Below are 14,202 nucleotides of genomic sequence, written 5' to 3'. Positions count from 1 at the left end.
AAGTTTTTAGCATTAGACTTTTAATTCAAAGTGTGTCTTTAAGGGACTAGAGACGTAATTTCAAGTGACCTTCCATTTATGGAGTGGCATGTCCAGAAAGGGTGATCAATATTGGAATAGAGCCAACCGCCCACCGGAAGTCGCTGCATTTTCACCGTAAGGCCACAAAAAAAATTTATTTTTTATTTTCATATTATACATCATTTTCTTGGAAATTTAATGCTAAACTCAAATCTGAAAAGCGTTTAAAAAAATTGAAAATTGAGTGAGTCAGAGCTAAAAAACTCATCAAAAACATTAAAAAGTTTAAAAACCGGAATTTAGTACCGTTATTTGGCCATAACTTCTTTAGATTTTAATATATTTAAAAATGGTTTTCGAATCAGAATTCAGCATAAAATTTCCAAGAAAATAATGTATCATACTTATTTGTTGAAATATTTTTTTTTTAAGCCTTGCGGAATTTTTTCCAATATTAAATTGTCAATTCGCAACCCTATGGACGATTTTGAATTTTTTTTTGATTACAATAGTTTTATTAATTTAAAACGCAGCGACCTCTGGTGGGCGGCTGGCTAAGTTCTAAAAAAAAGTCACAAATCAATCACCCTTAATGTTCAGCATACATTTACAAGATAGGAAAACACTCCTAATTTTCAAATCATCAATCAGATAAAGGTATACACGTTATCATTGGGAATCGAGCATGGCCCTCTTTAAATGGAGGATCACTTGAAATTATCATCGTGTATTTGACGATCTTAAAAAATAGACATGTTTTGGGACACTTCATAAAATGAGTTAAAATTCGGCAAGGCAAACCACTTTTGTATGTGGAACAGTAGTTCTAAATTATTTTAGCTAAGTTTAGGGTTAATTTTTTCTTTTTTTACGCAATGCAGACTGACCCTTTTATTCTATCTAACAGAATTTATAGTTTAAAATATCTAAGGTCTACAACATTGTGTAGCAAAGATATAGGGATTAGAAATATAAGTAATACAACTCAATTCCTTTAGACATTCTTATCTAACAGAAGTCATAGCTTGAAATATCAAAAGTCTACAACACCAGCTTGCAAAAATGCAGAGATTAGAAAATCTTAATTTGTGGCGAATTTTTAGTTTTTTTATGTTTTTTTTGTCACTTACAAAGTGCGTAAAAAAGCGGCATTAGCTTCAGTTTACAAACTACAATGAAAATGTTTTCAGAGTTCATGTTTGGGGTTAAAACATATCAAATATAGTAAGACAAGTGCTAAATTTTTTTTAACACAAACAACGCGAAATAAAATTATTTAACATTTTTCTTTTTAAAAAAAATCGATTAAAAAAACAGTTTTTTTTCTATTCTAAAGTTTCATAAAAATCTATTGATGAATAAAACATATCACGCATTTTCCATTTGATAAAATATTGTTGCATTTTAGTATGTATCTACATTTCTAAATTTTTCAACCTAAAAATGAACCATGCCAACTGAAGTTATGATTTCAAGTAGTCAAATAAGCATGAAACCCAGCAATTGTGTTTGTTTACAGACCCGTTCCACTTAATATGTTGATTTTTTTGCAATTAGTAAATCATTTGCTTTATAACAGAAAATACATATGTAAAATTTCTTAATGTCGTCTTCCTTTTCCAGAGTTTTAGTGGGTTTCATCAAACAATGGCAAATCAAAAACCTTTAATGTCCAAGAAGCATTAATAAGATTTGAATTTTCACTAATAGCATGTTACAAAAAAACTCGTTTACACTTTAGAAAGGAACTAAGTTTTTTTTCAAATTTACTAATCCCTATAAATTTCCAACCCGATGGTTTAAACCTTGTATATTTCAATATTAATGGTCTACGACATCGGGTTGCAAAGATATATTAAATGAAAATTAGAGTTTTTGACATAAACTCATTTTCTTTAAACTTGAAATGAAAAACCATGAGTCTTTCCTCTTATAATCATCAGTCGAATCTCTTACATTGATATATTAGAGACGTTTTGAAATGTTTTGATTGACAGAATCATTGTTACACTTTTGAAATTAAAACTCAGCCCTCATAGTCTAACGTTTATGAACAACATTTTCATTAGACATATATCTAACGTTAGACTAATCAATTTAGTACTCAGAGAAAAGTTATGAAACGGTTTGAATTACAGAATAACATTTTATTAAATGTTAAACGTTACATTATTGAAATTTTACTCTTTTAAAAAAAACTTTCGCTTCCTGATTATTAAAATAATAACCCATTTCTGCAACGTTGAATTTTTCATTATACTATAAGGGAAAACGTTTCAAAACGTTTTCATAAACAGTAATGCATTTTCAGTTATACAACGTTACACTTTTTTATAAGTTGAACTTCGAAATAGAAATCCTTTCGTTACGATATTCAATCAAATCACAATTAGTTTTTCAAACGTTAGACTTTAAGCTCCCCTTGAAAACAAAACATTTCTTTACGTTATGGTCAAAAAATTTGTAGATATTAGAAAAATAACGTTACATTTCCACAAAACGCTAATGTTGGGGGTATGTTCCTCTAACGTTAACATTTAACGTTAACGTTAGGTATGAGCTCCTATAACGTGAACGTTTAACGTACACGTTATATAAAATATATCCAAACATTACACATTATTGTAACGTAACGTACAAAAACGTACATTTTACGTTACGTTACACTATCGTTGACATCTCTAGTATTTATGGTATCCAATTCTAAAGTTTCAAACTCAGTCTATAGATTTCAAACATCTCTGTACATTTATATCTATTAAGTTGAGGATAAATGTCGTCTTTGCGCAATCTATCTTTATCCATGAATAACCCTGGAACATTTAAAATCCAGTTAATTGAAAATTTAAGAAAATTTAAGGAAAATAGTTTAAATGGTTTTTATATCTAAGATGCTTCCTCTACGTATTTTTTATCCAGGGGCGTACACATGCAGACATTTTCCAATGAGGGGGGGGTTATGGTCCAGGGGGGCTGAACGCCCATAGCCCCCTGTTTAGGTGGTAGGCCTTTGTTTATATGCATGGTTTAACGTTAATCTTAGATATTTACTCTAGGTTGATGCATCTCTATGATTAAATCATAAAGAATTTTTATTGAATATTTCAATAGTTTCATTTTAATAAATGCTCCTTTTTTCTGTAGTTTAATCCTAAATGCTTTCCTCCGTGTAGATATTAAACATTAATTAAAATAAATTCAACTTTTAAAAGAGGCAACAGTTTTTTATTGTTGCATGCACATGGTAATTCTCATTGAGAATCCAACGGTGCATTCGTGCATATTTTCTCGGGAAAATAATGTTGCGAAAATTTAAAAATAAAAGAGTGACGTTAGTTTTAGAAAAAAAATGTTTAATTCTTTAGAAAACTAAGAAAATATTCTAATTGGTTTAGGTTAGTGGAGTGATTAGTAGCTTTAACTATATCCAGGCGGAGGGTCTGCAGCTTTCAAACCAGGATTACACTATTTGTATCAGGTATAATCTTACTTGGTAATGATACAATGTCTATACGCAACATCCCCCCTACTGAACTTCTGACCTACTAATTTTCCGACCTACTGCAAGATTGGACATACGCCAGCTGTTTATTTTTGTATTATTTGAGGGTTAGGTTAGGTTAAGACAATTTCTAGGCCGAGCGCTGCGGCTCTGACGATGGCTAGGGGCGCGGCTAGGACAGAATAGGGGGCCGGGCGCTACTGCCACAAGTCCATACAGCAGCTGTAAAACCACGTGCTAGTAGGTCGGATGTCTAGTATAGCGGAATTGGCGTAGGTCAGAAGTGGACTACAGCGGATTTGCGTAGGTCGAAAAATACACCACCCTTATAGTACGAGGAGGAGGATATACGAGTTGTTTACGTTCCTCTGTGCCGTATTAGGACTAGTTTTATTGTAAACACAATATAGTAAACACTGAATGCATGAAAGCCCCTGTCCTGCTCAGGAATATACCGAGCATTAGCATTGTTTGAAATATTTGTTATTTTCTATATATAAAGTAGTAATCTTTGTTTGTTTTATTTCTTTTGTATGTCCGATCATAAATCATGAAACCCTTGATTGATTTGCCTCAAACTTTGATGGGAAACCGGGCAGAACTACAGAAATGCTCTAAGCTTTTACTGTAAAAACTTAGTTTCCAGGTAAAGCTGGGTTCCCAAACTAGTTTACAATAAAATGTCTCTAGAGCTGTTCCCATAAACCACTATAGCAACCCCTATGTAAACCTACTCTTTTTTCTTGATTCTGCTATATAGCTACAAGAAATAAAATGTACACGCCAGACATCACGGAATAAAAGGGTTCTGTATCATACCCATAGATAAAGATAGATTGCGCATAAGACGACATTTTTCATCTTGAAAGATATAAATGTAAAGAGATGTTTTAAAGATATTCCTATTATATAGATTAACTAGGTCGGTTGTGAACATTGGCTGTTCTTATGTCATTGAGTACTTGTGGTGTACATGAGTTCCGTTGAGAGAAATTTAAGTTAGTTTAGTCCTTCTCATGTCCTTCTTCAGTTCTCGTCAATATGATATATTGCTCAGTGAAATATTGTTGTTTTACACTCTATTATATGAAATCCATTAAAACACCAAACCACCCCGCTTATAATTGAAGTACACTTTGACCCCTAGAAGTATGAGTTCGCGGACTGTACAACTCTTGGTGATTTTGCGTACATAAGCTATCTATGTTTATTTATTTATCTATGATCATACCCCTACATTATACATATTTTGTAATGAAAAAAATTACAACATTCTAGTACAAGATAACTCTCGAGCTATGATAGTGTAAGTTATAAACCTCTTTAGTGTAAATATGCCTATAAAGACTTATTAGAGATCTTGTTCTAACCCCGCCTTGCAATATAAAGAAACAGCTCTAAACTTTATTTACAGATTACACAGATACTACAATATAACTAGAGTGTGATGGTGATAAGGTTTTTTTTTATTTTTAACTAGAATTACTCAAAAACTGGTTTATTGTGAGTAAACAATGATTTCACGAGCCGGGCCTTCCTATCCCTGCCCTGCCCTATGGTCTCGGTTTACATATATTTGTTTTTTATTTTCTCTTATAGAATTATTAAATGCAAATTTCTCAGATATAATTTCACCTGTTATCCACCTACAACAGAGCAACGTGAAACCATGCCAAATTGTAAATGGTTATTAAGTACAATTATACGTGTCCCTTATATCCGACACTATTTTTGTTTTTGTGTTAACTAGAATTAAACTCGGGTATTTTTACAAATAATAGTGATAAAAATAAGATTATTTAACCCTTTTCCCTGGGTATACATTTTCAAGATTTACCCCTCTGCGCGCTGGGGGAGGGGGGAAATTTTGAAAAAAAAATTGGACATCCGAAGGCATGTTTTTTCATTCTTTTTGATACTTATTACCTTGAATACTTATTACTCAGAAAATCATTTATTTCCCCCTCCGCGCAAACATAACTAATATTGGGGGGAAAGGATTTTCAAAGAGGAATAAAGGATTCAATATATATAACGTGATGTGGGGAACACAACTTGAGAAATTGGCCTAGTAGACGCACTAAAATTAAAAAAATATCTACATATAGGGATGTTAACGTTTTAATTTATTTAAAAAACGATCGTTTCGTTATGAAAACGACGACAAAAAAAACGAAAACGAAACGATCGTATTTTAAAAACGCTCGTTTTCAAAATGATCGCTTTTAAAAAGCTAGCTGTTTTGTTAACGTTCGTTAAAGACCTCCCTTCGTTAACGATCATTAACGACGACCCTTCGTTAACGAAGAGAGTAGGAGAGAGGAAACCGCCCTGTAGGGCGCCGGTACTTATCATTGAGCAGTTTTAAAGAAAATATCAAGAAGTTATAGCTCCCCCACAACTTTTACCTTCATTTAAGACGAAATTCGATAAAGTTGCATGTAATTTCAAATAAAGTTCGTCGTTTCGTTAACGATGGCTGATAGTTTTTTATAAAATAGATAGTTTTCAAAAACGATCGTTATTCGTTTTTTTAAAATTCGAAACGAGTGGGTTAAAAACGATCGTTTTTTCCGATCGTTTTTGAAAACGATCGGAAAACGAAACAAAAAAACGGTCTTTTAACGATCGTTTTCAAAAAAGATTAACAACCCTATATATATACATACATGTTATGAAGACTTTTCGTATCTACAAAGATTCTAAAAGTAATGCCTAGTCTTGTCTATATAATCCCTGGGTTGGGTATTGTGTAAGGATCTGAGCAGAATCTATATTCAGACAATTATCTGCATAAATATAATATATACTAGTGAGAAATATACTTGCTAGTGTTAGCTGAGCTACCCTGAGAAACCTAGATATATTACCCTTATTTATCTCGACTATACAGACTATAGAAGGGAAATTAAATGGATTTGAAATCCACGGAGCTAAGCTCATACGTCATTCTGATGCTTTTAAAAATGCAAGGTTATAAACAAATCAATACTGGATTTTATTCTTTGGTAACAGTCTAGATGATATCAAAGTGATTAGATGTAAGGTGGAGGGGATAGGGGTTACGTGCATTTTACTGTATTGTATTATATTAGGACTGCTCAGGAACTGGTTTAAGTTAAATAAACAACACTTTGCAAACAAGACATTAACAATTCTGACCTTTGTTATAACAATTTTATTGTTCGGATAAAACTATTTCCCAGCAACCCTAAAATGTGTATACAAACCCTGTCCCCCTTACCTTTAGTGTACTCTCAGCGAATAAACCTTATAATTTGCTCTTTGGGTTAGAGCGCTGTGGTTTTAAAGCGTAATTACAGTGGTTTCTGTATAGTGCTTAGTCCATTTGTGGCCAATGCTAGGGCAATAAAAACGTTATAGTCTTATTTACTTAATGCAGTAGGGCTCATACAATTATTGAATGAGAAGACGATATTTAAAGGGACAGACCGGCGATGTAAGGTAGTTAAACTGAGTATGCAGTGTTGCGGACAAATTCTTTAGGATTCATTTGAGACTTATAAAAAGTTTCCACGATGTATAATTACTAAGTTTGAGCGCAAAGTCAACGTTAAAAATCATGAATTTGGGTGGGTACGTTTTCAGAATCGTTGTTTTAAATTATCAAATAACGACGACGAAAAATTTGGTAAAAATCCCATAGTAAACTAATTAGATGTTTAGGAACATGTTTCTCAAAAGAAATTTGTCAATAAATCGAAGTTAGAATGAATTATTTCCTTTTTCATAATTATATTGAAATTCTTATTTTCTATGAATTTGTTCGCAGATTTCTTCAAATTCTTCAAATGTCGTCTTTTTAATAAAAATTCCAGAAAATCTGCAGAGAATTTTTGTGACTAAAGAGAGATTAAAGAAACTAATAATTTAATAAGATTACTTATTTTCGATGATAAGATTAATTTTTATTTTCTCAACCTGTTCCTAAACAACTAATAAGTTTACTGTAGAATTTTGTTTACAGTTTATGTGTCGTCTATAATAATTAAAGAAAAACAATTCTGAAAACGTATCCACCCAAAAGTAAGATTTTGTACATCGACTTTGCGCTCAAACTCAGGATTTACAGATCTGCATACTCAGTTTAACTACCTTACATAGCCGGTCTGTCCCTTTAAGTAATATTATGTGTATTTGACGTTGCTATGAATTGAAGCAAGTAGTTTTACCATTAACATTGAAAATAAAATTATCGAGTAAAATGGGTCTGTGAACACTACAAGATAAATTTTATTCATTTGATTTGAAATATTTCAGACCATATCTTAATTCTTACAGTCGTCTGCCTCTATTCGAAAGTTTTATGGGTTTCACTTTAACAAAAATTAACAAATATTTAAAACCAGAAAAAATCTTGAGTGAAACAAAAATCATTTAAATTTTAGAAACCTTTTAACTTTATGAAAAGGTTCAACGGTATTTCATAAGTCCAGTTCATAAAATACATTATTCATTTTGCTAATTATAGGAATGAAAGAGGGTTTTGTGGAATTAGTTACCGGGCTTGTGAGGATAAATTAGGTTCGCATGCTTTACAGGAGAGCTTTACCATTACTGGGAATTCTCTTAAGCAACCTACTACACAGGGAGAGGTAGGTTCAAATTCTGTCCAGTAACGTACTACACAGGGAGAGGTAGGTTCAGATTCTCTCCAGCATACCACTACACAGGGAGAGGTAGGTTCAGGTTCTCTCCAGCAACCTACTACACAGGGAGAGGTAGGTTCAGGTTCTCTCCAGCAACCTTCTACATAGGGAAAGGTAGGTTTAGGTTTTCTCCAGCATTCTACTACACAGGGAGAGGTAGGTTAAAGTTCTCTCCAGCAACCTACTACACAGGGAGAGGTAGGTTCAGGTTCTGTCCAGTAACCTACTACACAGGGAGAGGTAAGTTAAGATTTTCTCCAGCAACCTTCTACATAGGGAAAGGTAGGTTTAGGTTTTCTCCAGCATACTACTACACAGGGAGAGGTAGGTTAAAGTTCTCTCCAGCAACCTACTTCACAGTGAAAGGTAGGTTCAGGTTCTGTCCAGTAACCTACTACACAGGGAGAGGTAGGTTCAGGTTCTGTCCAGTAACCTACTACACAGGGAGAGGTAGGTTCAAATTCTGTCCAGTAACCTACTACACAGGGAGAGGTAGGTTCAGATTCTCTCCAGCATACCACTACACAGGGAAAGGTAGGTTCAGGTTCTCTCCAGCAACCTACTACACAGGGAGAGGTAGGTTCAGAGCAACCTTCTACATAGGGAAAGGTAGGTTTAGGTTTTCTCCAGCATACTACTACACAGGGAGAGGTAGGTTAAAGTTCTCTCCAGCAACCTACTTCACAGTGAAAGGTAGGTTCAGGTTCTGTCCAGTAACCTACTACACAGGGAGAGGTAGGTTCAGGTTCTGTCCAGTAACCTACTACATAGGGAGAGGTAGGTTCATGTTCTGTCAGTAACCTACTACACAGGGAGAGGTAGGTTCAGGTTCTCTCCAGCAACCTTCTACATAGGGAAAGGTAGGTTTAGGTTTTCTCCAGCAACCTTCTACACAGGGAGAGGTAGGTTACAGTTCTCTCCAGCATACTACTACATAGGGAAAGGTAGGTTTAGGTTTTCTCCAGCATACTACGACACAGGGAAAGGTAGGTTCAGGTTCTCTCCAGTAACCTACTACACAGGGAGAGGTAGGTTCAAGTTCTGTCCAGTAACGTACTACACAGGGAGAGGTAGGTTCAGATTCTCTCCAGCATACCACTACACAGGGAAAGGTAAGTTCAGGTTCTCTCCAGCAACCTACTACATAGGGAGAGTTAGGTTAAAGTTCTCTCCATGCAGCAACCTACTGCACAAGGAGAGGTAGGTTCAGGTTCTCTCCAGTATACTACTACACAGGGAGAGGTAAGTTCAAGTTAATTCCAGGAACTTACTTCAGAGGGAGAGTTTCTGTATCTTTTCAACATGATAAAAGATATGAAAAAAAAGTCGGCAGTAAATTTCAGATGGTTACTCATATGCACGCAACAGTAGGGAAACAGAATCAAAGAATAATAAATTAAGGTTATCTTGTTTCCATGTAAGAAGAAAATAATAGTTTATCTTCGAATATGCAAATTTAATGACATAGATCACGCACATTCTTGTTTTGGAACAAATACAAGCAAACTGCAAAAATAAAACTATACAAAATACTCTATCTAGATCTAAAGGGTGATTAATGTAAATCAAAATGCAATCCTTTTCAATTCAATAAAGAAATTGAGTCTTTGTCACAAGCTCTTGTGTATAATCCCTATATCTTTGTAACCCAATGCCAAAGAGTTTAGATATTTCAAACTATGAATTCTGTGAGATTAAACAATTTAAGTTTAAAACGTCAAAGGTTTACATTATTATGGTTAAAAAGATATAGGAATTATAAAATTTGAGTTTGTGGCAAATTCTCAATTCCTTTTAAAAACTGCGGATCTAATGTTGTTGTTTAGAAAAGCTAGGCTTACAGTTTGCTTCGCGCACATCTTTGATTTTAACTTTTAATTGTTGCTCTATCCGGCATTCTCACTTCTTAAATTAGCAAACGACTAACTAAACCATATCCATAAACCTTCGTTGGGGTCATGTGAGACCCCACTAAAAATTTAGGCCCGATCGGTTCAGCCCTTTTTACGTTTATTGGTTGCAAACAAACACCAAGAGTCAATACAAGCTAAGTATTTGTAAAGATTTTATATTTTGTTATATTCAGGTTCGTGTTGGAGATAACTGTACAACAGATTGGGTTGCTATACCTTGTGCTACTACCAGTACAGATGGCAGTGCAGTACAATTCCCAGGATCTAGCCCAAGTATGTACAATGTAAATCCATTTTAAGTACGAATCCAGTCAAAACCATTTATATTGAAAACTCATCTATCGAGAAAGGAATTGAGTCTTCTGCCACAAACTCAAATTTTCTAATCCCTATATCATTGCATTGATATTTCAAACTTAGATTATTTGATCTAACAGAATTTTCCGTTTAAAATATTTTAGATCTACGATATTGGGCAGCAAAGATATATGGAATAAGAAAATCAGAGTTTGTGCCAAAAACTCAATTCATTTGTCCAAATTTCAATTTATAAAAAACTAGCTTTACCTGGAAACAAAACTTTCTCTGTAAAAATCAACCAACCCAATTTCAAATTTTGTATTTGAACACCAAGCTAAGAACATATCCGTGGTTCTCCCGAATTCCTCAATCAACATTTGCGACACATTTGTGGAATTTCCATGACGTTTCTGAATTACCATGTTTTTTTTGGTATACTCTGTACTTTGGAGATGGAAATGTTAAAACTAAATTCCTGCCATGCAGTAGATACATACATCCCTGTATTTTAGATACAGATATATTTATCTTCAAGATTTACAATATTTTCAATTTTATTGCAGGTAGCGCAGATAGCTTGCATAAAGTATATTAAACTAAATAGATACATATATACCACAGTAATAAAATGGAAAAGAATAATTTAAATAAATATTTTGTTAAAACAGAATAATATTTATGATATTGTTAGGTTATATTCTTCTCAAATATAACTAGGCTTTTCAGCTTCGTCCAATTTTTCAAGTAATAATTATATAGCTTTCGATTTTTCATGCCAATATTTTTTTTCGTAAACTTTAAACTTAAAAAAGTCCAGAAAATTTTCTTCTTTTTCAGATTTCCAACATTTTTTAATTTAAATTGTGTTGTGGCAATTTTTAAACATTTCGTCCGGCCACAAACCATCCCTAGGGTCATTTGAGGTCTCAAAAAAATATGGACGCTCTTTTTAATCCGTTTTGTCGATACAATACAATATACAATAGACATGTGAAATAACTATAAATATTACATATATTTGGCATGTCCTGGAGTTTGTTTGTTTATATCCAATAAACGTCAAAGCAGTAAATCACTAGATACTTCTACTACTACACTAGTATCTCTAGGTGTACTAGGATACACTAGTATCTCTAGGTGTACTAGGATACACTAGTATCTCTAGGTGTACAAGCATACACAAGTATCTCTACGTGTACAAGGGTACACTAGGATCTCTAGGTGTACTAGGATACACTAGTATCTCTAGGTGTACAAGGGTACACCAGTATCTCTAGATGTACAAGGATACACCAGTATCTCTAGGTGTACAAGGATACACTAGTATCTATAGGTGAAAAAGGGTACACTAGCATCTCTAGGTGTACTAGGATATACTAGTATCTCTAGGTGTACTAGGATACACTAGTATCTCTAGATGTACAAGGATACACCAGTATCTCTAGATGTACTAGGATACACTAGTATCTCTAGGTGTACAGAAATACACCAGTATCTCTAGGTGTACTAGGATACACTAGTATCTCTAGGTGTACAAGGATACACCAGTATCTCTAGATGTACAAGGATACACCAGTATCTCTAGATGTAAAAGGATACACCAGTATCTTTAGGTGTACAAGGGTACACTAGTATCTCTAGGTGTACTAGGATACACTAGTGTCTCTAGGTGTACATGGATACACCAGTATCTCTAGATGTACCAGGGTACACTAGTATCTCTAGATGTACAAGGGTATACTAGTATCTCTAGGTGTACAAGGATGCAATAGTATCTCTAGGTGTACAAGGGTACACTAGTATCTCTAGGTGTACTAGGATATACTAGTATCTCTCGGTGTACATGGATAAACTAGTATCTCTGGGTGTACAAGGGTACACTAGTATCTATAAGTGTACATGGATACGCTAGTATCTCTAGGTGTACAAGGGTACACTAGTATCTTTAGGTGTACAAGGGTACACTAGTATCTTTAGGTGTACTAGGATACAATAGTATCTGTGTACATGGATACGCTAGTATCTCTAGGTGTACAAGGGTACACTAGTATCTTTAGGTATACTAGGATACACTAGTATCTTTAGGTGTACTGTGAAAACTAGTATCTTTAGATGTACAAGGATACACTATTATCTCTAGGTGCACAAGGGTACACTAGTACCTCTAGGTGCACTAGGATACAATAGTATCTCTAGTTGTGTTAGGATACACTAGTATCTCTAGGTCTACAAGGAGATACACTAGTATCTCTAGGTGTACAAGGATACACTTGTATCTGTAGGTTTACAATGATACACTAGTATCTCTAGTTGTACAATGAGGCACTAGTATCTCTAGTTGTACAAACATTAGTATCTATAGTTGAACAAGAGTACACTAGTATCTCTAGATTTACAAGGAAACACTAGTATCTCTGGGTGTACAGGGATACACCAGTATCTTTAGGTGTACAAGGATACACTGTATATCTAGGTGTACAAGGATACACTGTATATCAAGGTGTACAAGGATCAGTATCTTTAGGTTTTATTGGATACACTAGTATCTCTAGGTGTACAAAGATAGATTACTAACATCTGGAACCAAAACCCAGACTCGTAACAAAACCTTTCCAAGGTAAATCTAGTGATGGGACTTACTTTTCAATACTTTGCTTAATATTTTTATGTTGTCCTTACTATAAAATTTTATCACTAAGTTTTTGGCTGTTTTGTAAAATGAATTGAAAATCTTTCCAAATTGATCTGTGCAAGTGCAACTGTAAAAGCTTTTGTAGTAACATATTAAAATATTTTCGGAACTATTTTTATTTCCGAAAACCAAAATACCAATTTGAAAAGGCGAGGAATGATATAAAATACAGATACAATACAATTTCAATATATGTAATGAATTCCAGGCAAAAGAAATTCTAATATCTAGCCAATTCTCAAATATTTAAACAGTAAGCAGTGCCTAATATATAAATATATATTTAAGAAGATATATACATATATCTATCTAATATGACATAATATCTAATATGGAGTCGGTTTTCATTTTTTTAAAGTTTAACTAATTAAAAAATGTATTACGGTGTTTGTTGTTAGAATCCTGTGTGGATCGTCTTTGCGGAGAAGTATTCTGTTCTGTCACAGATCATCCGAAAAAATCCTCTCCTTGCTCTGTATACTCCTATACTAGACCCTTCACTGTCAGGTATACTCCTATACTAGACCCTTCACTGTCAGGTATATACTCCTATACTAGACCCTTCACTGTCAGGTATACTCCTATAAGACCCTTCACTGTCAGGTATATACTCCTATACTAGACCCTTCACTGTCAGGTATACTCCTATACCAGACCCTTCACTGTCAGGTTTATACTCCTATACTAGACCATTCACTGTCAGGTATACTCCTATACTAGACCTTTCACTGTCAGGAATATACTCCTATACTAGACCCTTCACTGTCAGGTAAACTCCCATACCAGACCCTTCACTGTCAGGAATATACTTCTATACTAGACCCTTCACTGTCAGATATACACTCCTATACTAGACCCTTCACTGTCAGGTATACTCTTATACTAGACCCTTCACTGTCAGGTATATTTCTATACTAGACCTTTCACTGTCAGGTTTATACTCCTATACCAGACCCTTCACTGTCAGGTTTATACTCCTATACCAGACCCTTCACTGTCAGGTATATACTCCTATACCAGACCCTTCACTGTCAGGTATACTCCTATACTAGACCCTTCACTGTCAGGTATACTCCTATACCAGACCCTTCACTGTCAGGTATA

General features: G+C 34.2%; 1 protein-coding gene across 1 annotated transcript in view; it reads left to right on the top strand.

Moving 5' to 3' along the window:
• LOC111694956 (uncharacterized) overlaps positions 1 to 14,202 on the top strand; it is a 37,222-nt gene that overhangs the window by 19,710 nt on the left and 3,310 nt on the right. The window contains exons 9-12 of the mRNA XM_023464043.1: positions 3,417 to 3,499; positions 8,016 to 8,139; positions 10,280 to 10,379; positions 13,497 to 13,605. Of these exons, the coding sequence (XP_023319811.1) occupies positions 3,417 to 3,499; positions 8,016 to 8,139; positions 10,280 to 10,379; positions 13,497 to 13,605 (416 nt within the window). The remainder of the gene's footprint in view (positions 1 to 3,416; positions 3,500 to 8,015; positions 8,140 to 10,279; positions 10,380 to 13,496; positions 13,606 to 14,202) is intronic.

This window comes from Eurytemora carolleeae, unplaced genomic scaffold (genome assembly GCF_000591075.1).
Source record: "Eurytemora carolleeae unplaced genomic scaffold, Eaff_2.0 scaffold66, whole genome shotgun sequence".
Classification (NCBI taxonomy): Eukaryota; Metazoa; Arthropoda; class Copepoda; order Calanoida; family Temoridae; genus Eurytemora; species Eurytemora carolleeae.
Note: the sequence above shows the minus strand (reverse complement) of the source record. Positions and strands in the feature narration are given on the sequence as shown.